The following is a 26,814-nucleotide window of genomic DNA, read 5'->3' as shown; positions in this document are numbered from 1 at the left end:
CGTCCTGGCCTTTCTCAGATCTCACGGATGGAAAGTGAACGAGGAAAAGAGTTCTCTATCCCCGTCAACAAGGGTTCCCTTCTTGGGAACAATTATAGACTCCTTAGAAATGAGGATTTTTCTGACAGAGGTCAGAAAAACAAAACTTCTAGACTCTTGTCGGATACTTCATTCCGTTCCTCTTCCTTCCATAGCTCAGTGCATGGAAGTGATCGGGTTGATGGTAGCGGCAATGGACATAGTTCCTTTTGCGCGCATTCATCTAAGACCATTACAACTGTGCATGCTCAGTCAGTGGAATGGGGACTATACAGACTTGTCTCCGAGGATACAAGTAAATCAGAGGACCAGAGACTCACTCCGTTGGTGGCTGTCCCTGGACAACCTGTCACAAGGGATGACATTCCGCAGACCAGAGTGGGTCATTGTCACGACCGACGCCAGTCTGATGGGCTGGGGCGCGGTCTGGGGATCCCTGAAAGCTCAGGGTCTTTGGTCTCGGGAAGAATCTCTTCTACCGATAAATATTCTGGAACTGAGAGCGATATTCAATGCTCTCAAGGCCTGGCCTCAGCTAGCGAGGACCAAGTTCATACGGTTTCAATCAGACAACATGACAACTGTTGCGTACATCAACCATCAGGGGGGAACAAGGAGTTCCCTAGCGATGGAAGAAGTGACCAAAATCATTCTATGGGCGGAGTCTCACTCCTGCCACCTGTCTGCTATCCACATCCCAGGAGTGGAAAATTGGGAAGCGGATTTTCTGAGTCGTCAGACATTGCATCCGGGGGAGTGGGAACTCCATCCGGAAATCTTTGCCCAAGTCACTCACCTGTGGGGCATTCCAGACATGGATCTGATGGCCTCTCGTCAGAACTTCAAAGTTCCTTGCTACGGGGCCAGATCCAGGGATCCCAAGGCGGCTCTAGTGGATGCACTAGTAGCACCTTGGACCTTCAAACTAGCTTATGTGTTCCCGCCATTTCCTCTCATCCCCAGGCTGGTAGCCAGGATCAATCAGGAGAGGGCGTCGGTGATCTTGATAGCTCCTGCGTGGCCACGCAGGACTTGGTATGCAGATCTGGTGAATATGTCATCGGCTCCACCTTGGAAGCTACCTTTGAGACGAGACCTTCTTGTTCAGGGTCCGTTCGAACATCCGAATCTGGTTTCACTCCAGCTGACTGCTTGGAGATTGAACGCTTGATTTTATCGAAGCGAGGATTCTCAGATTCTGTTATCGATACTCTTGTTCAGGCCAGAAAGCCTGTAACTAGAAAGATTTACCACAAAATTTGGAAAAAATATATCTGTTGGTGTGAATCTAAAGGATTCCCTTGGGACAAGGTTAAGATTCCTAGGATTCTATCCTTCCTTCAAGAAGGATTGGAAAAAGGATTATCTGCAAGTTCCCTGAAGGGACAGATTTCTGCCTTGTCGGTGTTACTTCACAAAAAGCTGGCAGCTGTGCCAGATGTTCAAGCCTTTGTTCAGGCTCTGGTTAGAATCAAGCCTGTTTACAAACCTTTGACTCCTCCTTGGAGTCTCAATTTAGTTCTTTCAGTTCTTCAGGGGGTTCCGTTTGAACCCTTACATTCCGTTGATATTAAGTTATTATCTTGGAAAGTTTTGTTTTTAGTTGCTATTTCTTCTGCTAGAAGAGTCTCAGAATTATCTGCTCTGCAGTGTTCTCCTCCTTATCTGGTGTTCCATGCAGATAAGGTGGTTTTACGTACTAAACCTGGTTTTCTTCCAAAAGTTGTTTCTAACAAAAACATTAACCAGGAGATTATCGTACCTTCTCTGTGTCCGAAACCAGTTTCAAAGAAGGAACGTTTGTTGCACAATTTGGATGTTGTTCGCGCTCTAAAATTCTATTTAGATGCTACAAAGGATTTTAGACAAACATCTTCCTTGTTTGTTGTTTATTCAGGTAAAAGGAGAGGTCAAAAAGCAACTTCTACCTCTCTCTCTTTTTGGATTAAAAGCATCATCAGATTGGCTTACGAGACTGCCGGACGGCAGCCTCCCGAAAGAATCACAGCTCATTCCACTAGGGCTGTGGCTTCCACATGGGCCTTCAAGAACGAGGCTTCTGTTGATCAGATATGTAGGGCAGCGACTTGGTCTTCACTGCACACTTTTACCAAATTTTACAAGTTTGATACTTTTGCTTCTTCTGAGGCTATTTTTGGGAGAAAGGTTTTGCAAGCCGTGGTGCCTTCCATTTAGGTGACCTGATTTGCTCCCTCCCTTCATCCGTGTCCTAAAGCTTTGGTATTGGTTCCCACAAGTAAGGATGACGCCGTGGACCGGACACACCTATGTTGGAGAAAACAGAATTTATGTTTACCTGATAAATTTCTTTCTCCAACGGTGTGTCCGGTCCACGGCCCGCCCTGGTTTTTTAATCAGGTCTGATAATTTATTTTCTTTAACTACAGTCACCACGGTACCATATGGTTTCTCCTATGCAAATATTCCTCCTTAACGTCGGTCGAATGACTGGGGTAGGCGGAGCCTAGGAGGGATCATGTGACCAGCTTTGCTGGGCTCTTTGCCATTTCCTGTTGGGGAAGAGAATATCCCACAAGTAAGGATGACGCCGTGGACCGGACACACCGTTGGAGAAAGAAATTTATCAGGTAAACATAAATTCTGTTTTTAAGCTACTTACACCTAATCTAAGCCCCCTAATAAAATAACAAACCCCCCCAAAATAAAAAAATGCCCTACCCTATTTTAAATTAAAAAAGTTCAAAGCTCTTTTACCTTACCAGCCCTTAAAAGGGCCATTTGTGTGGCATGCCCCAAAGAATTCAGCTCTTTTGCCTGTAAAAGAAAAATACACCCCCCCCAACATTAAAACCCACCACCCACATACCCCTAATCTAACCCAAACCCCCCTTAAAATAACCTAACACTAATCCCCTGAAGATCATCCTACCTTGAGTCGTCTTCACTCAGCCGAGCAGCGATGGAACCGAAGAGGAGACCCGGAGCGGCTGAAGAAATCTTCCATCCGATGAAGTGATCCTCCAAGCGGCGCTGAAGAAGTCTTCCATCCGGGCGATGTCATCTTCCAAGAGGCGCTGAAGAAGTCTTCTATCCGGGCGATGTCATCTTCCAAGCGGGGTCTTCAATCTTCATCCCGCTGACGGGGAACATCCTTCTTTCCCGACGGACTACCGACGAATGAAGGCTCCTTTAAGGGATGTCATCCAAGATGGCGTCCCTTCAATTCCGATTGGCTGATAGGATTCTATCAGCCAATCGGAATTAAGGTAGGAAAAATCTGATTGGCTGATTGAATCAGCCAATCAGATTCAAGTTCAATCCGATTGGCTGATCCAATCAGCCAATCAGATTGAGCTCGCATTCTATTGGCTGATCGGAACACCCAAATGTTTTCTCTTTCTTTGAATCTGCAATACATTTTATCCTCATATGCTCCCTCATAGGTTTCAGTGTTATAAAACCTCTGGAGAAAGGGAAATCTGTTCAAGTACACTAGCATAAAAAGCTACAATGGTGTGCCTGTCCAGGTGTTTCCATTAGGGGGCTTACTCTTTAACCCTTTAAGGACACAGCTTTCAGTTTGCTCAATTGTTTTATGACGGAAAAATTCCGTCATATGTCCTTAAGAGGTTAAAGACGTATGGGAAAATAAGGATTCAGAACTAGAATTCAAGACCCAAGGGGTAGATTTATGTAGGGTCGAGCGGACTTGATTCGCTGTAGCGAATCATGTCCGCTCGACCTCTCTTAATGCCAACAACATACGCTGTCGGCATTTAACATTGCACAAGCATTTCCAGTGAAATGCTTGTGCAATGCCGCCCCCTGCTCACCAGCGGACAATCGGCTGCTAGCAAGGGGTGTCAATCATCCCGACTGGATCGGATCGAGATATTTTCAGTCTGCCACCTTAAAGGTGGCGGAGAAGTTAAGGAGTCTTGCAACCGCTGCTTCTTAACTTCAGTTTCTTGCGGACCAGAAACGAAGCAGCATCCGACCCCATAACCTTTTATACTGCGCTTAGCAGATTAAGGGATTTTATTCTCCACTATTCCTTGTCAGGAAAAAAGGAAGGTTTCTGGAGGTCAGTGCTGGATCTGCAAGCTCTAAATGTCTTATCTTGTAGACAAGACTTTCAAGATTGAATCGTTTTAGTCTCTTATCAAGGTTATACCTGAGGGAGCTTATGCATTGTCCATAGATCTGCAAGATGCCTATTTTCACATACCAATAGCCACAGTTGGTTATTGGAGAATTAAGAATCAGAGGATATGGTATAATTCACTATCTAGATGACATTTTAGTGATTGCAGTATCATACAATCAAGCTTGTCTTCTCAGAGAACACATTTTGGAAATTCTTTAACTTCTTGGTTGGCTGATAAATTATCAGAGAAGTCATCTGTCACCTTCAAGAGATATGTTTTTCTGTGAGCTTAGTTCAGTGCAAACAAAGGATTGTTTTCCCTGTCTCAGAATTACACGCTCTTTCTGTTAAGGCACCTTACATTGCCTTTCATCAAGATAAAGTTGTTCTGCATATTGTACCAGAATTTCTACCTAAAATTGTTTGAGTTCCATAGAATTTAGGATATTGTATTGCCATATATTGTCACAGCAGAGAAGAGACACAATGGAAACCTCTTTGTTTGGATGTGGTTTGTTTTTACATATCTACATAAAAAGCTCCTCTATCCGTAAGGCTCCTGAAAAATCTACCATTTCAAGATCAATTGTTCAAGCAACTTCTAGAATTTTCAAACACCGTTATTAACCAGTTCCTTAGTGGTTCAGGGCTCATTCTACAAGGAAGTTTCAACATCTCAGGCTTTGAAGCTGATGCTACTTCTATGGAAATTTGCCAAGCAACTTGTATGTTAGTCCTCCTATACTTTTATGTCTCAATTAGATGTCCGGGCAGTCTGCTTCAGTTAAAAGGGTTAAAGGATCTTACCTTTTTGTTTTGCTCTAAATAAATATGTTTTCTTCTTTTTTTGCAGCATATGTTGAAGTGTCTTTATTATGACCCACCTTATATTTTCTTGTATTGCTTTATAGTCATCTCGTTGGTATGTATTGCTCCCCTTCCCCACTTCATCTGTCTACCTTTTCGGTTGGACATCACTGGAAGTAGGAGAAGAAACAGAAATTAAGTTCCATTGTACATGTAACTAGGGGAGTGGTATTTTTTGTCCACGCCCCTCCAGGGAGGAAATTCTCACTGTTAATTATTATTCAAGGATATAGGCCAAGATTTAGAAATTGCTTTCATTTGGTTTTTAATTTCTAGTTATTGTTCCCTTCAGCATTTTAAGATTTGGTCTCGGCCACCTGTAATGCTGCCATAATAACCAATAATATGGAAATGTTAATTCAAATTTACCATAAATGTGTGTTCCTGGTTATTCATGGCAGCATTACTTTGATTTCTACATGTGTCCGCTTTTTGATCTTGTTAATAGAATGCATTGGGGAGGTGGATCTTTTATCCTATACTATGAGCTTGAGGGAAGTAGCTACCCAAGTGTAATGCCTCTATCTCATGACTTACAGCAATACAAAAAGGATGGTAAGTTTTCATTTTATATTGGGACGAAATAACACAAACATTTGTTGTTTGATTTTGAGATTGTACAAACGTTATTACGTCGTTATATAATTTTGATCCACTCTTGTAGAGCATGTGGTGTGATTACTTAACAGGTTTACAGTTAAATGACAAGTAGATTATTATTATTTTTCTTGCTACTCCATGGATAATATACACCAGTAAGAAGCCCCAGTACCCTGGGAGTTCTCTCTGGTGAATTTTAGATAAGGGATATGAGCCAATTGTTGCGTTCATTTCTAGTTTGTTATAGCATGGGAATTGAATAGTCTTCATATGAACAGTTTTACTAAAGTACCGCATGGCTTCCATATACTGTATGTGCAGAACCAGAAAAGCATATAATGAATTTTCACAGATGGGGACAGAATATTTTCCCCAAATTAAAGGGACAGTAAACATCTTGATATTTTAATATAACATGTTTAGAAAAGCAACTTTGAAATGCACTTTCAATATTTATTTTGTCCCCTTTTGTATTGTATTTTTTTTACCTGGAAAAGCACCATTCAGAGTTCTCAAGGCTAACCTTTCTACATATCTTTACCTAACTGGCTTTATCTGAAAACAACGGCAAAACAATTAACTTTATACAGTGTGAATGTAGCTAGGCCTTGTTTGCAAACTAAAGCCTGGACTTTTTTCTTAACATTCCGCATTCATTTTACGTAGGCAGCTTGTAATGAAATGTACTGCAGCAATATACAGGTGTGGTTTGTGTGACCATCTATACCAACTAGTAACCTGCATTGCAACATTTGACAAACCCTCAGTTAAAGGGACAGTCAACAAAAAAAGAAGTATAATCCCTTTATTACCCATTCCCCAGTTTTGCATAACCAACACAGTTATAATACACGTTTTAACCCTGTAATTACCTTGTATCTAAGTCTCTGCAGATTGCCCCCTTATTTTAGTTCTTTTGAGAGATTTGCATTTAAGCCACAGTGGTCACTCATCGGTAAATTCACGTTCGTGAGCTCAATGTTATCTTTATGAAACACATGAACTAACGCCCTCTAGTGGTGAAAAACCATTCAGATTAGAGGCGGCCTTCAAGGTCCAAGAAATTAGCATATGAACCTCCTAGGTTTAGCTTTCAACTAAGAATACCAAGAGAACAAAGCAAAATTGGTGATAAAAGTAAAATGGAAAGTTGTTTAAAATTACATGCCCTATCTGAATCATAAAAGTATTTTTTTACTTGACTGTCCCTTTAAAAGAACAAATAGTTTGGTCACTGACTTTCCACTTTTACTACTTCTGCTTTGAAATTAGACACATCATAGAGTGATTTTATTTATATAAGCTAGCAAAAAGAAGATATTAAAGGACCAATTACAGCCAAAGACAGGGCAGCACTCTTTATTTGTACAAAAATACCTATATAGCATTCAACACATAGGGAATCCCACCCCAAAACTTAAAGGGACATGAAACCCAAAATGTTTTCTTTTATGATTCAGATAGTTTATACTTTTTTAAATAACTTTCCAATTTACTGCTGTTATCAATGTTGCTTCATTCTCTTGGTATAATTTATTGAAGAAGCATCAATTTACGCCTGGAAGGTAACTGAACACATTTTAAGCAAATTAAAATTGTCATACAAGTTCAGCGACCAATCAGCATCTATCTCCAAGCTCCTAATCCTATCTAGATTTGCTTTTAAACAAAGGATACCAAGAGAATGAGGCAAATGAGATAATAGAAGTAAATTGGAAAGTAGTTTAAAATTATATTCTCTATCTGAATCATGAAAGAAAAAATTCGTGTTTTATGTCCCTTTAACACACATTAAAAATGAGAAGTCTCAAATCCTGGAAACCACAATCTCCAATAAAATAGTTAATTACGGTGACCTGCAACACCACCAGATTACACGAGTATCCGTTACCATGCTAACCAAACTTGGATCTATGCAATCTCTAATAGCAAAAAAATCATTTTCAATATTTGTGTGAGCACATTAAATGGACATTACATTTTCTTTCATGGGGCAGATGGAGCATGCAATTTTAAACAACTTTCCAATGCATTTCTATTATCTTAATTTGTTTTGTTTTCTTTATATTCTTTATTTAAAAGTATATTTAGGTAGGTTTAGAAGTTGCTGATTGGTGGCTGCACATATCTGCCTGTTATTATTGGCTTTTAGCTAACTCCCAGTAGTGCATTGCTGCTCTTTCAACAATGGATACCAAGAGAATGAAGCAAATGATATAATAGAAGTAAATTGGAAAATAGTTTAAAATTGTATGCTCTATCTGAATCGTAAAATACATTTTTTGGGTTTCATGTCACTTTAAATAACATATGGCAACCAAGCTCAACAAGGAAATATAAGTCCCATGTAAAATGAAGACAATTAAGATACCACACTTGCTTTGTGTAAACGTGCCAAGGGGTGTATCAGTTAGTAGCAAAGCGATCAGAGGAACATTCCAAATTACAGGACGGCAGATAGCACAATTTGTTAATAAGCCAAGTGTCTAATGCTGTGCACCATACACGATTTTATGTATCTTATGGTTTTAGATATTGAATCCACTAAGCTACGTAACCTGTTTCAGCTTCATTTATGCTTAAAACTCATGTTCTTTTAACCATTTAAAAGGACAATAAATCAAAATTAAACTTTCACGGTTTAAAAAGAGCATGCAATCTGAAGAGACCTTTTTCATTGACTTTGATTATAAAACGTATTAGTTCTATTGGTATCTTTTGTGGAAAAGGCTCAGGATCAGCAAAGCACTACTGGGAGTTAGCTGGTGATTGGTTACTGCACACAAATGCCTCTTGCCATTTGCTCACCAGATGCACTCAGCTAGCTCTCATATTGCTAACTTTATTTGTTTAATCGGAAACTGTGGGTTAACCCAGCGCTAGGTGTATGTCTGCCTATAATGCTCATAAAATAAATGAGGTACCTAGCTACCCCAGAGAGAATAGATAGTAGGGTATATTTAGAAGTGCACTAAAAAGAAGGCTGGGGCAGAATAGGAATGAAGTTTGTACAATGCTTGTGGTATTTACTACAAACCTATATGAGTACAATCATATGTGTCCAAGATATAGTATTAGGTATAATTAGAACGCTGTATCTATTAAAAATATATTTCTATTTATTCTATGTCTATTAAAATATGTTTTGAAACAGAGTACTTGTTCCAAAATATGAGTACAAATTAACAATGTTATAGTACATAACATGGATCCATGTAATACAATGAGCTCTAAATTGGTATGTAAAATATATAAAAACAGTACAATAAATAAAGAACAATACAATATGATCCTAGAAATAATGTATGGACAACGTTAGTGGTATAGTTCAATTAGTCCCACAGAGAGCTCTGTGATGGAAGTCTATGATAAATCCGTGTCAAATCCTAAAGTGATGTCATGCCAAAGGTTGGTGAATTCACTATGCAAAAAATATAAAAAAATAATGCCTTAAAACTGATGAAGAAAGTGAAAAAGTGAAAAATAAATAAAAAGAGATTGGCTTAAAAATACCCAAAAAATGCAAAAGAGTGCAAAAATGCAAAAGTATAAAAATATAAAATTACAACAAGTGTAAAAATGTAAAAACAAATCTTATATTATAATTCCAGAAGTGGATGATAGGGAATCCTACTGGAGGATGTTGATTTTCTCAAAGAAGATCCTCATATGTATGATAATTGTGAAACCTAAAAATAGAAAGGTACAATAGTGCAATAACGCTAAGGACTATTTTAAAATCAAGAAATAGGCTTACCATATACTGTCAATACGTTTCGGCCCTAACATGGGCCTTTTTCAAGACTAAATATGGTGTGTAATGGTAGCCTATTTATATCCTATACTAACCAATGGTTTGTTAATCATTTTGGTGCCAGAATGATTGCCTGACCTTCTACGGTGATGTATTTCTTGTCACGTGACCCTTGTGTTTACACCGGAAGTAGCCCTTTCATTATTAATCTATCAAATGTGTTTAAACGGTTGGCTTATTACGCCTTTCCTTTAAATCAATCTGATCATTGTCAATATGTATATATATATATATATATATATAGGGTTAAAAATATATTGATGTTAAAAAATAATAATTGATCCTTATATAATATGTTAAAAATATTCTCATTGTTTATGCCAGCCTGGGCAGAAATAACGTGTGTTCCAGTCGTGTCACTTCCGGTTTAAACCTATTTGCCTACGGGTGATCTCAATAGGATAAATAATGCGTGAATTCTATATGAATCCCATCTGTATGTTTATCTTTTCATCTGACTCCCAAAAATGTATTATCAAGAGGATATATTCTTGATATTACCACACATCCTTCATCCGATGTCAGTGGAAATGACGTCCACCGTAATTACGTCACTTCCGTCCTGGTCTCATGGGAAATCATGTGACCGGAAGTGTCTCATGACGTTAATAACGTTGCTTCCCTTTATATCTCATATCTCCACATTGCACATTAAGACATATATATTCCTTTACGTAGGATGTGGGCGTAAAACCTCAATTGTGGAGAGAGGGGTCAAACGGTAATCATATATGTGGATGGGCAAACAGGTAAACAAAGGCTCCAAACAGAGAACTAAGTGTTTATGTTAGTATAAAACATAGTATAATGTTGGGCATAGAATTATAGAAAACTGAAAATTGATATTTGTATCGAAATGAAATGTTATTAGATTTGATACAATAAGTCAAATTAAAAAATGAAAATGGAAATAAAAATGGAAATAAGAAGGGGAATAAAATCTATACATCTCGTTGGGAGGTTAGTATAACATAGCATAGCAACATATATAAATAAAAATAAAAACACTCTAGGGTAATCAAAAATATAAAAAACTTATGTAGAAGATCTCTTACATAAAAATAGCCAATGGTGTAATATGGCAAGGTTATTGACAAAAACAATGATGAATAAAGTCAAATCTAGTGGAAATTATATAACTGTAAATATTGCATCTCTGAGAAACATAATGTTCTATATGTTCCAGTTTATATCCGGTCAAAGAGTATGCCTGAATCTTATGAACCGATTACGTTAAGATGATAGATTTAAATATATACAAAATTAGCACAAAATGTATCTTTCTTTCATGTAATTAGCAAGAGTCCATGAGCTAGTGACGTATGGGATATACATTCCTACCAGGAGGGGGCAAAGTTTCCCAAACCTCAAAATGCCTACAAATACACCCCTCACCACACCCACAAATCAGTTTTACAAACTTTGCCTCCTATGGAGGTGGTGAAGTAAGTTTGTGCTAGATTCTACGTTGATATGCGCTCCGCAGCAGGTTGGAGCCCGGTTTTCCTATCAGCGTGCAGTGAATGTCAGAGGGATGTGAGGAGAGTATTGCCTATTTGAATTCAATGATCTCCTTCTACGGGGTCTATTTCATAGGTTCTCTGTTATCGGTCGTAGAGATTCATCTCTTACCTCCCTTTTCAGATCGACGATATACTCTTATATATATATATATACCATTACCTCTGCTGATTTTCGTTTCAGTACTGGTTTGGCTTTCTACAACATGTAGATGAGTGTCCTGGGGTAAGTAAGTCTTATTTTCTGTGACACTCTAAGCTATGGTTGGGCACTTTTTTATAAAGTTCTAAATATATGTATTCAAACATTTATTTGCCTTGACTCAGGATGTTCAACATTCCTTATTTCAGACAGTCAGTTTCATATTTTGGATAATGCATTTGAATCAATCAATTTTTTTCTTACCTTAAAATTTGACTTTTCCCTGTGGGCTGTTAGGCTCGCGGGGGCTGAAAATGCTTCATTTTATTGCGTCATTCTTGGCGCGGACTTTTTTGGCGCAAATTTTTTTTCTGTTTCCGGCGTCATACGTGTCGCCGGAAGTTGCGTCATTTTTGCAAAAAAAGCATTTAGGCGCCAAATAATGTGGGCGTCTTATTTGGCGCTAAAAAAATATGGGCGTCACTTTTGACTCCACATTATTTAAGTCTCATTTTTTATTGCTTCTGGTTGCTAGAAGCTTGTTCACTGGCATTTTTTCACATTCCTGAAACTGTCATTTAGGGAATTTGATAAATTTTGCTTTATATGTTGTTTTTTCTATTACATATTGCAAGATGTCCCACGTTGAAACTGAGTCAGAAGATACTTCTGGAAAATCGCTGCCTGGTGCTGGAGCTACCAAAGCTAAGTGTATCTGCTGTAAACTTTTGGTAGCTGTTCCTCCAGCTGTTGTTTGTATTGAATGTCATGACAAACTTGTTAATGCAGATAATATTTCCTTTAGTAAAGTTCCATTACCTGTTGCTGTTCCGTCAACATCTAATACTCAGAGTGTTCCTGATAACATAAGAGATTTTGTTTCTAAATCCATTCAGAAGGCTATGCCTGTTATTCCTCCTTCTAGTACGGCACAAGGGGTTTGGGAATCTCAGGAGGTGAGATTACCGATCAATATTTTGGAACTCCGTGCAATTTTCAGAGCTCTTCAGTCTTGGCCTCTTCTAAAGAGAGAATCGTTCATTTGTTTTCAGACAGACAATGTCACAACTGTGGCATACATCAATCATCAAGGAGGGACTCACAGTCCTCTAGCTATGAAAGAAGTATCTCGAATTCTGGTTTGGGCGGAATCCAGCTCCTGTCTAGTTTCTGCGGTTCATATCCCAGGTATAGACAATTGGGAAGCGGATTATCTCAGTCGCCAAACGTTGCATCCGGGCGAATGGTCTCTTCACCCAGAGGTATTTCTTCAGATTGTTCAAATGTGGGGACTTCCAGAAATAGATCTGATGGCCTCTCATCTAAACAAGAAACTTCCCAGGTATCTGTCCAGATCCAGGGATCCTCAAGCGGAAGCAGTGGATGCATTGTCACTTCCTTGGACGTATCATCCTGCCTATATCTTTCCGCCTCTAGTTCTTCTTCCAAGAGTGATCTCCAAGATACTGAAGGAATGCTCGTTTGTTCTGCTGGTAGCTCCAGCATGGCCTCACAGGTTTTGGTATGCGGATCTTGTCCGGATGGCCTCTTGCCAACCGTGGACTCTTCTGTTAAGACCAGACCTTCTGTCGCAAGGTCCTTTTTTCCATCAGGATCTCAAATCCTTAAATTTAAAGGTATGGAGATTGAACGCTTGATTCTTAGTCAAAGAGGTTTCTCTGACTCTGTGATTAATACTATGTTACAGGCTTGTAAATCTGTATCTAGGGAGATATATTATAGAGTCTGGAAGACTTATATTTCTTGGTGTCTTTCTCATCATTTTTCCTGGCATTCTTTTAGAATTCCGAGGTTTTTACAGTTTCTTCAGGATGGTTTGGATAAAGGTTTGTCTGCAAGTTCCTTGAAAGGACAAATCTCTGCTCTTTCTGTTCTTTTTCACAGAAAGATTGCTAATCTTCCTGATATTCATTGTTTTGTACAAGCTTTGGTTCGTATAAAACCTGTTATTAAGTCAATTTCTCCTCCTTGGAGTTTGAATTTGGTTCTGGGGGCTTTTCAAGCTCCTCCGTTTGAACCTATGCATTCATTGGACATTAAATTACTTTCTTGGAAAGTTTTGTTCCTTTTGGCCATCTCTTCTGCCAGAAGAGTTTCTGAGTTATCTGCTCTTTCTTGTGAGTCTCCTTTTCTGATTTTTCACCAGGATAAGGCGGTGTTGCGAACTTCTTTTAAATTTTTACCTAAGGTTGTGAATTCCAACAACATTAGTAGAGAAATTGTGGTTCCTTCATTATGTCCTAATCCTAAGAATTCTAAGGAGAAATCATTGCATTCTTTGGATGTAGTTAGAGCTTTGAAATATTATGTTGAAGCTACTAAGAATTTCCGAAAGACTAGTCTATTTTTTATCTTTTCCGGTTCTAGGAAAGGTCAGAAGGCCTCTGCCATTTCTTTGGCATCTTGGTTGAAATCTTTAATTCATCATGCTTATGTTGAGTCGGGTAAAACACCGCCTCAAAGGATTACAGCTCATTCTACTAGGTCAGTTTCTACTTCCTGGGCGTTTAGGAATGAAGCTTCGGTTGATCAGATTTGCAAAGCAGCAACTTGGTCTTCTTTGCATACTTTTACTAAATTCTACCATTTTGATGTGTTTTCTTCTTCTGAAGCTGTTTTTGGTAGAAAAGTACTTCAGGCAGCTGTTTCAGTTTGAATCTTCTGCTTATATTTTCAGTTTTTTTCATTATAAAATTTAAACTTTATTTTGGGTGTGGATTATTTTTCAGCGGAATTGGCTTTCTTTATTTTATCCCTCCCTCTCTAGTGACTCTTGCGTGGAAAGATCCACATCTTGGGTAGTCATTATCCCATTCGTCACTAGCTCATGGACTCTTGCTAATTACATGAAAGAAAACATAATTTATGTAAGAACTTACCTGATAAATTCATTTCTTTCATATTAGCAAGAGTCCATGAGGCCCACCCTTTTTGTGGTGGTTATGATTTTTTTGTATAAAGCACAATTATTCCAATTCCTTATTTTTATGTTTGTAGTGTATTTCTATGTCTCCTCATATGTTTAGGAAGTGTGTCAGATCTTCCTTGTTCGTTAAACCTTTCGGGTATAAGCAGTCTAAAGTGAAAATCCATTTGGATTCAGCAGTTAATAACTTTTTTCAAAGTCCCCTCCTCTCCAATTTGGGGTGACACTTTGGATGCCTATATATCTGAAATCCTTGCTATTGCCTTGATGTTTGGTTGTAAAGTGGTTATACAAGGCGGTTTCAGTATTTTTATTTTTGATCTGTATGAGATGTTCTCTAATCCTATCTTTTAATTATCTAGAGGTCTGACCAACATATTGTAGGCCACAACTGCATTGGATAACATAAATTACCCCTCTGTTTTGACATCTTATTAGATCCTTTATTTCATATTTTAATTTTGTATTATGAGAGATAAAATCACCGTAGAAGGTCAGGCAATCATTCTGGCACCAAAATGATTAACAAACCATTGGTTAGTATAGGATATAAATAGGCTACCATTTCACACCATATTTAGTCTTGAAAAAGGTCCATATTAGGACCGAAATGCGTTGATAGTATATGGTAAGCCTATTTCTTGATTTTCAAATAAACCTTAGCGTTATTGCACTATTGTACCTTTCTATTTTTAGGTTTCACAATTATCATACATAGAAGGATCTTCTTTGAGAAAATAAACATCCTATAATATGACATTTTTTACATTTTTACACTTTTGTAATTTTATATTTTTGTACTTTTGCATTTTTTGGGTAATTTTAACCCAATCTCTTTTTATTTATTTTTTCATTTTTTTTCAATTTCTTCACCAGTTTTAAGGCATTATTTTTGATATTTTTTGCATAGTGAATCACCAACCTTTGGCATGACATCACTTTAGGATTCAACACGGATTTATCATAGACTTCCATCACAGACCTCTCTCTGGGACTAATTGAACTATACCACTAATGTGGTCCATACATTATTTCTAGGATCATATTGTATTGTTCTTTACTTATTCTACTGTTTTTATATATTTTACATATCAATTTAGAGCTCATTGTATTACATGGATCCATGTTATGTACTATAACATTGTTAATTTGTACTCATATTTTGGAACAAGTACTCTGTTTCAAAACATATTTTAATAGACATAGAATAAATATAAATATATTTTTTAATACATGCAGCGTTCTAATTATACCTAATACTACATCCATTTAGATATCTTGGACACATATGATTGTACACATATAGGTTTGTAGTAAATGCCACAAGCATTGTACAAACTTCATCCCTATTCTGCCCCAGCCTTCTTTGTATTTGTTTAATCCCTTTGCATTGTTAAACAGTTATATTCAAGCAATAGTACAATCATAAAATGCTCTAACATAATAGAGCATTTTGTTTGTGCACTTTTATGCCCCTTTAAATATGCTATATTGGAAAAGAGCATGTCTACAATTTTCTGTGATCATTATACGTTCATTGAATTATTTTATTTTCCCTTTCAATTAAACGTCATATTGTTGATAAACAATAAGTAGTCAATTTACTTTGTAGCAAAAGAAAACCAATAACTACAAATATTAAGTAGGTTTGAGGGTCATATATTTCAAAATATAGGCACAGAAAAATGGTTCGACTCCGTTAAAAAAAAAAAAAAAAAAATCTGATGTCTGGTAATACCCTAGATTAGGGGTCATCAATTGTGGCCCTCCATAGGTTTTGGAACTACATTTCCCATGATGCTCAGCCAGCTGAAATACTGGCTGAGCATCATGGAAAATGTATTTCCAAAACCTCTGGAGGTCCTAGATCTTTTATGGAGCATCAAATGTTTGAAATTCTCAATGATTTTGTTTTCTTCAGGAGCCTATTTTGTGACACTGGGAACATCATTTCTTCTCGTCTTCTTTTTTAATTATTGATTTGTACTGCATTACTATTAAAGCACATTGGTTCTGATTTAGATTGTATTATCCCTGATCATGTTTGGTATTTATGTTTTTGCAGTTTGGTTGCTGTGAGGCTCTGTGTTTGCTGTCTACAGCATATCCAGCGTGCACGTGGAGCGTGGGATGGCATTGTGGTTATGTTATATCCTCTAATCTACAAACTTCACGGATCCAAGTTTATAAAAACAGAGGTCGCTCCTTCAGGTAAAGTTTGAAAAAAGTCAATATAACATTTTAAGTGAAAAACAAGAAGGCACATTTTGTGTTGTGTTGCAAATGTTATTACCAGTAGGACTCACCGTCGGGGGGATATACTACATTTGGTTTCAACTAAAATCTACTCAACTGTAAATCTTTTAATTTCTAAAATGATGTAAAAGAGGAATAAGAAAATGCTGTAATTTGAGAGATTACATAATTTTGTGTTTAACCCCAAGAATTAGCCAAGATCATCTTTGGAGCAGGGGTGTATTGCTTTATACAAGGATTAAAGGGATAGTCTAGTCAAAATTAAACTTTCATGATTCAGATGGAGCATGCAATTTTAATCAACTTTCTAATTTTCTCATATGATCAATTTTTCTTTGTTCTTTTGCTATCTTTATTTGAAAAGCAAGAATGTAATCTTAGGAGCTGGCCCATTTTTGGTTCAGCACCTGGGTAGCGCTTGCTGGTTGTCTAAATGTAGCCACCAATGACCAAGCACTACCCAGGTGCTAAACAATAAAATAGGCCGGCTCCTAAACGTACATTCCTGCTTTTTCAATATAAAGATAGCAAGAGAACGAAGAAAAATTGATAATAGGAGTAAATTAGAAAGTTGCTTAAAATGGCATGATCTATCTGAATCATGAAAGTTTTATTTTGACTAGACTATCCCTTTAATAACATAAGTATAGGAAAGCAGCAGTACTTGTCTAGCAGGCTCTAACGCATTAGAACATTTTCTTATTGAACTTTTATGTCCATTTAAACTTCATGCCTATAAAAACCACAGATTTGATCTAATGCAATTTACCCAGCTACACACTAGTGCAAGTAAAGTGCCCTCCAGAAACAAGTACTTCCTATCTGCACTTACCCAGTATTGTTCTGAGTTTCAAGCTTACAAGGCCTCATTCCACCTTAAGCTGCAAGGGCAACATATTAAAACAAATGATGTCTCTTTGAACCTGCATCCTATTAGGGGGTCTTAGTGACTGCTGTTGTATCCTGGTAACTTATAATAAATGGATTAGATGATGCTCAGAATTAGTCGCCCCATCTGTACTCCCATGGTTTGCAGCCCTATTATGATGGATTATGCATTTATTTGGGCCAGACAGAATTCCAAGCCTGACTATGACACAAGTTAATATATAGGGACAGAAGCCAAAAGCTCCCCCTCCAAAAAAATAAAAAAAATAAAAAAAAACATATACATTGAGTTTAAACCAAAAACATTAGTTACGCCATCCCCGTGTCACTTTGCACTGCAGTGTCCCTTTAAAGAAGTTTTATTTTTTTCTTCCACAGTATTTCTCAGCAAAGTCCTTCTGAGGAGCAACGGAAAAGCTGCACTGCTGGAATGACAAATATGATCCTGTCACTGCTCTCGTCTGCGTGGTTTCCCTTAGATCTCTCTGCACATCAAGATGCTTTAGTTCTTGCAGGAAATTTACTTGCAGGTTGGTAGAGAAGGTTTTCATGTTTTTAAACAAATATGAGATAAGCTCATGTGAGGGCAGTGTTATGTACTCTACTTGCTATGTGGTCTACTGTAATAGCAATACACATTAACTACTCTATACGTTTGACCATTTATTAAATAAAAGAAAAATGTCATCTGTTGCCTAAAGTTGTCATTGTTTTAGTTTCAACAAAATCCAAGATGGATTCAATAAAAACTAAAGCAAAGTTTAACAATATATCTTTGGTTAGACTGTATAATTCAATATGGTTGACCCTCAAAAATGTATCTGGTCATTGTCACCTTTGACAAGTTGATCCCTGGCTGCACATGTAGATAGAACATGCAGTTCAGAGACTTTCCAATTTACTTCCATTATTAAATTCTGCACACTTTCTGAGGCACCAGCTTGTTCTGAGCATGTGCACTAGTGTATATGTATACTAGTCTGTAATTGGTTGATGGGGCCGGCAAATAGGGGGAAAAATAAAAATGTCAGAAAAAGTGTTATTGCATTGCCTTTTTATGCACTTGTTAATTATGAAATTGTGATATAATTAATGGTCCTTTAATCATATTTGCCCAGATTTGGTGTGATTTGTGAATATAAACCAAGGTTTTCCAAAGTTGTTCCTCACAGGCTTGAGACAGATTAGCTTTTTGGAATATCCCTGTGTGGAAATGCTAAAATGTTTAATGTCTCTAGCCCCTAAGAATACATACTGGACAAAAGTGGTTTAAACCGCTAAAAAAAAAAATCAAATAAAGTTGTAAATTATAAATACTTTGTAACCATGTTATAATTCATATATTATCTGTTGAGATTTCACAGATGACTAATTTTAAGTTTTCAGCATTAATAATGATTTCTAAATTTGACAGCTACAGCTCCTAAGTCATTGAAAAGCCCCTGGACAACAGAGGAGGAAATCAATCAAGCAACCAATAAACAAGAGGAACCTTGGCCTGCCTTGGGTGACCGATCATTGGTTACAATGGTCGAACAACTCTTCATTCATTTATTGAAGGCTATTAACATTTGTGCTCATGTGATTGATGATGTTCCTCCTGGTCCAGTCATAAAGGTGAGTTCAGCAACACAGCAAATATTTGCTTGCATGGACCAAAAAGTTCATGTAGCAAAAAGTTCACTGAAATAGTTAATAGTTAAAGGGACACTAAGCCCAAAAATGTTCTTTCATGATTCAGAAAGAGAATACAAATTTAAACAACAATCCAATTTACTTCTATTATTTCTTTCTTTCATGTAATTAGCAAGAGTCCATGAGCTAGTGACGTATGGGATATACATTCCTACCAGGAGGGGCAAAGTTTCCCAAACCTCAAAATGCCTACAAATACACCCCTCACCACACCCACAAATCAGTTTTACAAACTTTGCCTCCTATGGAGGTGGTGAAGTAAGTTTGTGCTAGATTCTACGTTGATATGCGCTCCGCAGCAAGTTGGAGCCCGGTTTTCCTCTCAGCGTGCAGTGAATGTCAGAGGGATGTGAGGAGAGTATTGCCTATTTGAATGCAGTGATCTCCTTCTACGGGGTCTATTTCATAGGTTCTCTGTTATCGGTCGTAGAGATTCATCTCTTACCTCCCTTTTCAGATCGACGATATACTCTTATATATATACCATTACCTCTGCTGATTTTCGTTTCAGTACTGGTTTGGCTTTCTACAACATGTAGATGAGTGTCCTGGGGTAAGTAAGTCTTATTTTCTGTGACACTCTAAGCTATGGTTGGGCACTTTTTTTATAAAGTTCTAAATATATGTATTCAAACATTTATTTGCCTTGACTCAGGATGTTCAACATTCCTTATTTTCAGACAGTCAGTTTCATATTTGGGATAATGCATTTGAATAAAACAATTTTTTTCTTACCTTAAAATTTGACTTTTCCCTGTGGGCTGTTAGGCTCGCGGGGGCTGAAAATGCTTCATTTTATTGCGTCATTCTTGGCGCAGACTTTTTTGGCGCAATTTTTTTTTTTTTTCTGTTTCTGGCGTCATACGTGTCGCCGGAAGTTGCGTCATTTTTGACGTTCTTTTGCGCCAAAAATGTCAGCGTTCCGGATGTGGCGTCATTTTTTGCGCCATTTTTGGCGCCAAAAGCATTTAGGCGCCAAATAATGTGGGCGTCTTATTTGGCGCTAAAAAAATATGGGCGTCACTTTTGTCTCCACATTATTTAAGTCTCATTTTTTATTGCTTCTGGTTGCTAGAAGCTTGTTCACTGGCCTTTTTTTCCCATTCCTGAAACTTTCATTTAAGGAATTTGATCAATTTTGCTTTATATGTTGTTTTTTCTATTACATATTGCAAGATGTCCCACGTTGAAGCTGAGTCAGAAAATACTTCTGGAAAATCGCTGCCTGGTGCTGGAGCTACCAAAGCTAAGTGTATCTGCTGTAAACTTTTGGTAGCTGTTCCTCCAGCTGTTGTTTGTATTGAATGTCATGACAAACTTGTTAATGCAGATAATATTTCCTTTAGTAAAGTTACATTACCTGTTGCTGTTCCATCAACATCTAATACTCAGAGTGTTCCTGATAACATAAGAGATTTTGTTTCTAAATCCATTAAGAAGGCTATGTCTGTTATTCCTCCTTCTAGTAAACGTAAAAAGTATTTTAAAACTTCTCATTTTTCAGATGAATTTTTAAATGAACATCATCATTCTGATTCTGATAATGGCTCTTCTGGTTCAGAGGATTCTGTCTCAGAGGTTGATGCTGATAAATCTTCATATTTATTTAAAATGCAATTTATTCGTTCTTTACTTAAAGAAGTCCTAATTGCATTATAAATTGAGGATTCTGGTCCTCTTGATACTAAATCTAAACGTTTAGATAAGGTTTTTAAATCTCCTGTAGTTATTCCAGAAGTTTTTCCTGTTCCTGGTGCTATTTCTGAAGTAATTTCCAGGGAATGGAATAATTTGGGTAATTAATTTACTCCTTCTAAACGTTTTAAGCAATTATATCCTGTGCCATCTGACAGATTAGAATTTTGGGACAAAATCCCTAAGGTTGATGGGGCTGTCTCTACTCTTGCTAAGCGTACTACCATTCCTACGGCAGATGGTACTTCCTTTAAGGATCCTTTAGTTAGGAAAATTGAATCCTTTCTAAGAAAAGCTTACTTGTGTTCAGGTAATCTTCTTAGACCTGCTATATCTTTGGCGGATGTTGCTGCAGCTTCAACTTTTTGGTTGGAAGCTTTAGCGCAACAAGTAACAGATCATAATTTTCATAGCATTATTATTCTTCTTCAGCATGCTAATAATTTTATTTGTGATGCCATCTTTGATATCATTAGAGTTGATGTCAGGTATATGTCTCTAGCTATTTTAGCTAGAAGAGCTTTATGGCTTAAAACTTGGAATGCTGATATGTCTTCTAAGTCTACTCTGCTTTCCCTTTCTTTCCAGGGTAATAAATTATTTGGTTCTCAGTTGGATTCTATTATCTCAACTGTTACTGGAGGGAAAGGAACTTTTTTACTGCAGGATAAAAAATCTAAAGGTAAATTTAGGTCTAATAATCGTTTTCGTTCCTTTCGTCACAACAAGGAACAAAAGCCTGATCCTTCATCCTCAGGAGCAGTATCAGTTTGGAAACCATCTCCAGTCTGGAATAAATCCAAGCCTTTTAGAAAATCAAAGCCAGCTCCTAAGTCCACATGAAGGTGCGGCCCTCATTCCAGCTCAGCTGGTAGGGGGCAGATTACGTATTTTTCAAAGGAATTTGGATCAATTCCGTTCAGTCTTTGGATTCAGAATATTGTTTCAGAAGGGTACAGAATTGGCTTCAAGATAAGGCCTCCTGCAAAGAGATTTTTTCTTTCCCGTGTCCCAGTAAATCCAGCGAAGGCTCAAGCATTTCTGAAATGTGTTTCAGATCTAGAGTTGGCTGGAGTAATTATGCCAGTTCCAGTTCTGGAACAGGGGCTGGGGTTTTATTCAAATCTCTTCATTGTACCAAAGAAGGAGAATTCCTTCAGACCAGTTCTGGATCTAAAAATATTGAATCGTTATGTAAGGATACCAACATTCAAAATGGTAACTGTAAGGACTATCCTGCCTTTTGTTCAGCAAGGGCATTATATGTCTACAATAGATTTACAGGATGCATATCTGCATATTCCGATTCATCCAGATCACTATCAGTTTCTGAGATTCTCGTTCCTAGACAAAGATTACCAGTTTGTGGCTCTGCCGTTTGGCCTAGCAACAGCTCCAAGAATTTTTACAAAGGTTCTCGGTGCCCTTCTGTCTGTAATCAGAGAACAGGGTATTGTGGTATTTCCTTATTTGGACGATATCTTGGTACTTGATCAGTCTTCACATTTAGCAGAATCTCATACGAATCGACTTGTGTTGTTTCTTCAAGATCATGGTTGGAGGATCAATTTACTAAAAAGTTCATTGATTCCTCGGACAAGGGTAACCTTTTTGGGTTTCCAGATAGATTCAGTGTCCATGACTCTATCTTTGACAGACAAGAGACGTCTAAAATTGATATCAGCTTGTCGAAACCTTCAGTCACAATCATTCCCTTCAGTAGCCTTATGCATGGAAATTCTAGGTCTTATGACTGCTGCATCGGACGCGATCCCCTTTGCTCGTTTTCACATGCGACCTCTTCAGCTCTGTATGCTGAACCAGTGGTGCAGGGATTACACAAAGATATCTCAATTAATATCTTTAAAACCGATTGTACGACACTCTGACGTGGTGGACAGATCACCATCGTTTAGTTCAGGGGGCTTCTTTTGTTCTTCCGACCTGGACTGTAATCTCAACAGATGCAAGTCTTACAGGTTGGGGAGCTGTGTGGGGGTCTCTGACGGCACAAGGGGTTTGGGAATCTCAGGAGGTGAGATTACCGATCAATATTTTGGAACTCCGTGCAATTTTCAGAACTCTTCAGTCTTGGCCTCTTCTAAAGAGAGAATCGTTCATTTGTTTTCAGACAGACAATGTCACATCTGTGGCATACATCAATCATCAAGGAGGGACTCACAGCCCTCTGGCTATGAAAGAAGTATCTCAAATTCTGGTTTGGGCGGAATCCAGCTCCTGTCTAGTTTCTGCGGTTCATATCCCAGGCATAGACAATTGGGAAGCGGATTATCTCAGTCGCCAAACGTTGCATCCGGGCGAATGGTCTCTTCACCCAGAGGTATTTCTTCAGATTGTCCAAATGTGGGGACTTCCAGAAATAGATCTGATGGCCTCTCATCTAAACAAGAAACTTCCCAGGTATCTGTCCAGATCCAGGGATCCTCAAGCGGAAGCAGTGGATGCATTGCCACTTCCTTGGAAGTATCATCCTGCTTATCTCTTTCCGCCTCTAGTTCTTCTTCCAAGAGTGATCTCCAAGATTCTGAAGGAATGCTCGTTTGTTCTGCTGGTAGCTCCAGCATGGCCTCACAGGTTTTGGTATGCGGATCTTGTCCGGATGGCCTCTTGCCAACCGTGGACTCTTCCGTTAAGACCAGACCTTCTGTCGCAAGGTCCTTTTTTCCATCAGGATCTCAAATCCTTAAATTTAAAGGTATGGAGATTGAACGCTTGATTCTTAGTCAAAGAGGTTTCTCTGACTCTGTGATTAATACTATGTTACAGGCTCGTAAATCCGTATCTAGGGAGATATATTATAGAGTCTGGAAGACTTATATTTTATTTTTCCTGGCATTCTTTTAGAATTCCGAGAATTTTACAGTTTCTTCAGGATGGTTTGGAGAAAGGTTTGTCTGCAAGTTCCTTGAAAGGACAAATCTCTGCTCTTTCTGTTCTTTTTCACAGAAAGATTGCTAATCTTCCTGATATTCATTGTTTTGTACAAGCTTTGGTTCGTATAAAACCTGTCATTAAGTCAATTTCTCCTCCTTGGAGTTTGAATTTGGTTCTGGGGGCTCTTCAAGCTCCTCCGTTTGAACCTATGCATTCATTGGACATTAAATTACTTTCTTGGAAAGTTTTGTTCCTTTTGGCCATCTCTTCTGCCAGAAGAGTTTCTGAATTATCTGCTCTTTCTTGTGAGTCTCCTTTTCTGATTTTTCATCAGGATAAGGCGGTGTTGCGAACTTCTTTTGAATTTTTACCTAAGGTTGTGAATTCCAACAACATTAGTAGAGAAATTGTGGTTCCTTCATTATGTCCTAATCCTAAGAATTCTAAGGAGAAATCATTGCATTCTTTGAATGTAGTTAGAGCTTTGAAATATTATGTTGAAGCTACTAAGAATTTCCGAAAGACTTCTAGTCTATTTGTTATCTTTTCCGGTTCTAGGAAAGGTCAGAAGGCCTCTGCCATTTCTTTGGCATCTTGGTTGAAATCTTTAATTCATCATGCTTATGTCGAGTCGGGTAAAAATCCGCCTCAAAGGATTACAGCTCATTCTACTAGGTCAGTTTCTACTTCCTGGGCGTTTAGGAATGAAGCTTCGGTTGATCAGATTTGCAAAGCAGCATCTTGGTCTTCTTTGCATACTTTTACTAAATTCTACCATTTTGATGTGTTTTCTTCTTCTGAAGCTGTTTTTGGTAGAAAAGTACTTCAGGCAGCTGTTTCAGTTTGAATCTTCTGCTTATGTTTTCAGTTTTTTTCATTATAAAATATAAACTTTATTTTGGGTGTGGATTATTTTCAGCGGAATTGGCTGTCTTTATTTTATCCCTCCCTCTCTAGTGACTCTTGCGTGGAAAGATCCACATCTTTGGTAGTCATTATCCCATACGTCACTAGCTCATGGACGCTTGCTAATATGAAATAAATGAATTTATCAGGTAAGTTCTTACATAAATTATGTTTTTGCTTCATTTTTGAAATATCCTTAGTTGAAGAAAAAGCAATGCACATGGGTGAGCCAATCACAAGGCTTCTAAGTGCAGCAACCAATCAGCAGCTACTGAGCCTATCTAGATATGCTTTTCAGCAAAGAATATCAAGAGAATACAACAAATTAGATAATAGAAGTAAATTAGAAAGTTGCTTAAATTTGCATGCTCTTTTTAGAGCATAAAAGAAAGAAAAAAAATGGGTTTCATGTCCCTTTAAATAGTGTGTAATGATATGGATCTTTGGTGATAAGGTAGATACAATATCCTTTAGGCAGTTCTTAATTCCACCCAAAAAAAAAAGCAGTGAATTATTTATTTTTAAAACCAACCACTTTCTAAACAAAATTTAGAATATAGGGGGCGCCAAAAATTAAAATAAAGATATTAGTCATAAAAAGCACAGTTCATAACACATCTTATAATGGTATTTAAATGTCCAACACATAAAAGCCTTATATATTGTATTGGTATTAATGTATCCTGAGATTTTGTAGTTTTATGATCACTTGTCAGATGAAATGGCACATAACTACTTATTTGAATTACCGTATTTTTCGCACCATAAGACGCACCTGACCATAAGACGCATCTAGTTTTTAGAGAAGGAAAATAAGAAAAAAAATATTCTGAACCTAATAACCCTAAACCTAATAACCCTAAACCCTAACCCTAACAACCTAAACCCTAACAACCCTAAACCCTAACCCTAATACCGGTAACCCAACCCCTAATACCGGTAACCCTAACCCTAATACCGGTAACCCTAATAACCTAAACCCTAACCCTAAACCTAACCCCTAAGGGTATGCAATTATGAGAAGTGTACGGTATGTGTTACTAGAAACAAACTGTCGGGGCCCTCTGTGTTGTGCCGGTCATGTGACACACTCCCTTCTGCGCATAGCTAGCTGACAGAACTTGCCTCCGGACTGTCCAATTTCGGCCCCAGATGCAGTAACAAAGCAAGTCAGGATCCGGAGATACAGGTACAAACTTTATTGGAGCTTATTAAAATTTGAAATCCACAGTGGCAAAAGACATCCAGCATGTCCGGCGTATCAATGGATCTTAGCTGATCCGGCGGACATGCTTTATGGTTTTTGCAACTATGGATTTCAATTTTAATAAGCTACGGTAATCCGGTAATCAACTTTCAATAGATTTATTTCAAACAGCTTCCATTACCTCGATCCGGACCGGTATTCATGATAAATCCATTTAAAGGATTCATGGCAGGCAGACACAAAATGAGAGGACAGCTTTTGAATGGATTTATCATGAATACCGGTCCGGATCGAGGTAATGGAAGCTGTTTGAAATAAATGTATTGGAAATTGGTTACCGGCTCCAATTGCCCTAAACATCTGGATCTTTCAAGACAGATTTGTTTATTTTTCACTGAACACGAGGGGGGGGGCGAATCCTCTCACCTGTTGCTTTCTCAGTAGCACTAACCGCAGATCCCCGGGCCTTTACACAGGAGCTTCCGGTTCACTTAGTTCAGGCTCCCACAGACACTTGCAGCAATTTAGGATCACAGAGGACGCCTTCACAACCCTGCTGCTCTGACTGCCACAAAATTACCCGGTACCAGTTAACCTAAAAATGCAAGCACAGGGCCTGCATTCGCTCCATAAGACGCACAGACATTTCTCCCTTACTTTTGAGTGGGAAAAAAGTGCGTCTTATGGTGCAAAAAATACGGTATATGCATTTCCCCTTTAAAATAAAGGGCCTTCCATTACTCTGTTTTGTGAAAGGGGCTAACCAGTCTCCTTTGATTTATATACTTATAGGATCTTCAATGTTGATGACCTGATAGCCAAGTGAGCATGTGAATCCATAGTTGTTAAAAGGGTAATTTGCTCAGATTGGTGCTTATGTTTAATTTTTAAGACCTAAAGGGCAATTCTTCAGCATCACCTTGTTACTTAGAATGGCATGAAACCCCATCATTTGGGGAAAATCACCTAATCTGTGGGAGGTGTACTTAGAGGGTTTAGTTTACAGGTCTTTAGAGAATAGATCTTGCTTTAGAGCCACTTTCATCCATACAATAAATATATTAGGTAGTTGATTGCCATACACCTGTTTATGATAGTGAAAGACATGACACGTCAATTTTTCCATCATGAGGTTTGCGGAGTCTCTTTATGGTTTTTGTGGAGTTTACCAATCAATCCTCTTATTAAAAAAAATAATAAACAAAAAAGAAATT

The 26,814-nt window shown here is 37.9% G+C and overlaps 1 protein-coding gene across 1 annotated transcript in view; it reads left to right on the top strand.

Moving 5' to 3' along the window:
* The window catches only part of HTT (huntingtin), a gene marked incomplete in the record, with an annotated part of 1,068,170 nt that overhangs the window by 389,459 nt on the left and 651,897 nt on the right, over nt 1-26,814 (top strand). Inside the window, 3 exon segments of the mRNA XM_053704193.1 lie at nt 16,124-16,269; nt 17,581-17,732; nt 18,617-18,819. Of these exon segments, the coding sequence (XP_053560168.1) occupies nt 16,124-16,269; nt 17,581-17,732; nt 18,617-18,819 (501 nt within the window).

This window comes from Bombina bombina, chromosome 2, assembly GCF_027579735.1.
Source record: "Bombina bombina isolate aBomBom1 chromosome 2, aBomBom1.pri, whole genome shotgun sequence".
Classification (NCBI taxonomy): Eukaryota; Metazoa; Chordata; class Amphibia; order Anura; family Bombinatoridae; genus Bombina; species Bombina bombina.
The sequence above is the reverse complement of the archived record's forward strand: the minus strand, read 5'-3'. Positions and strand labels throughout refer to the sequence as shown.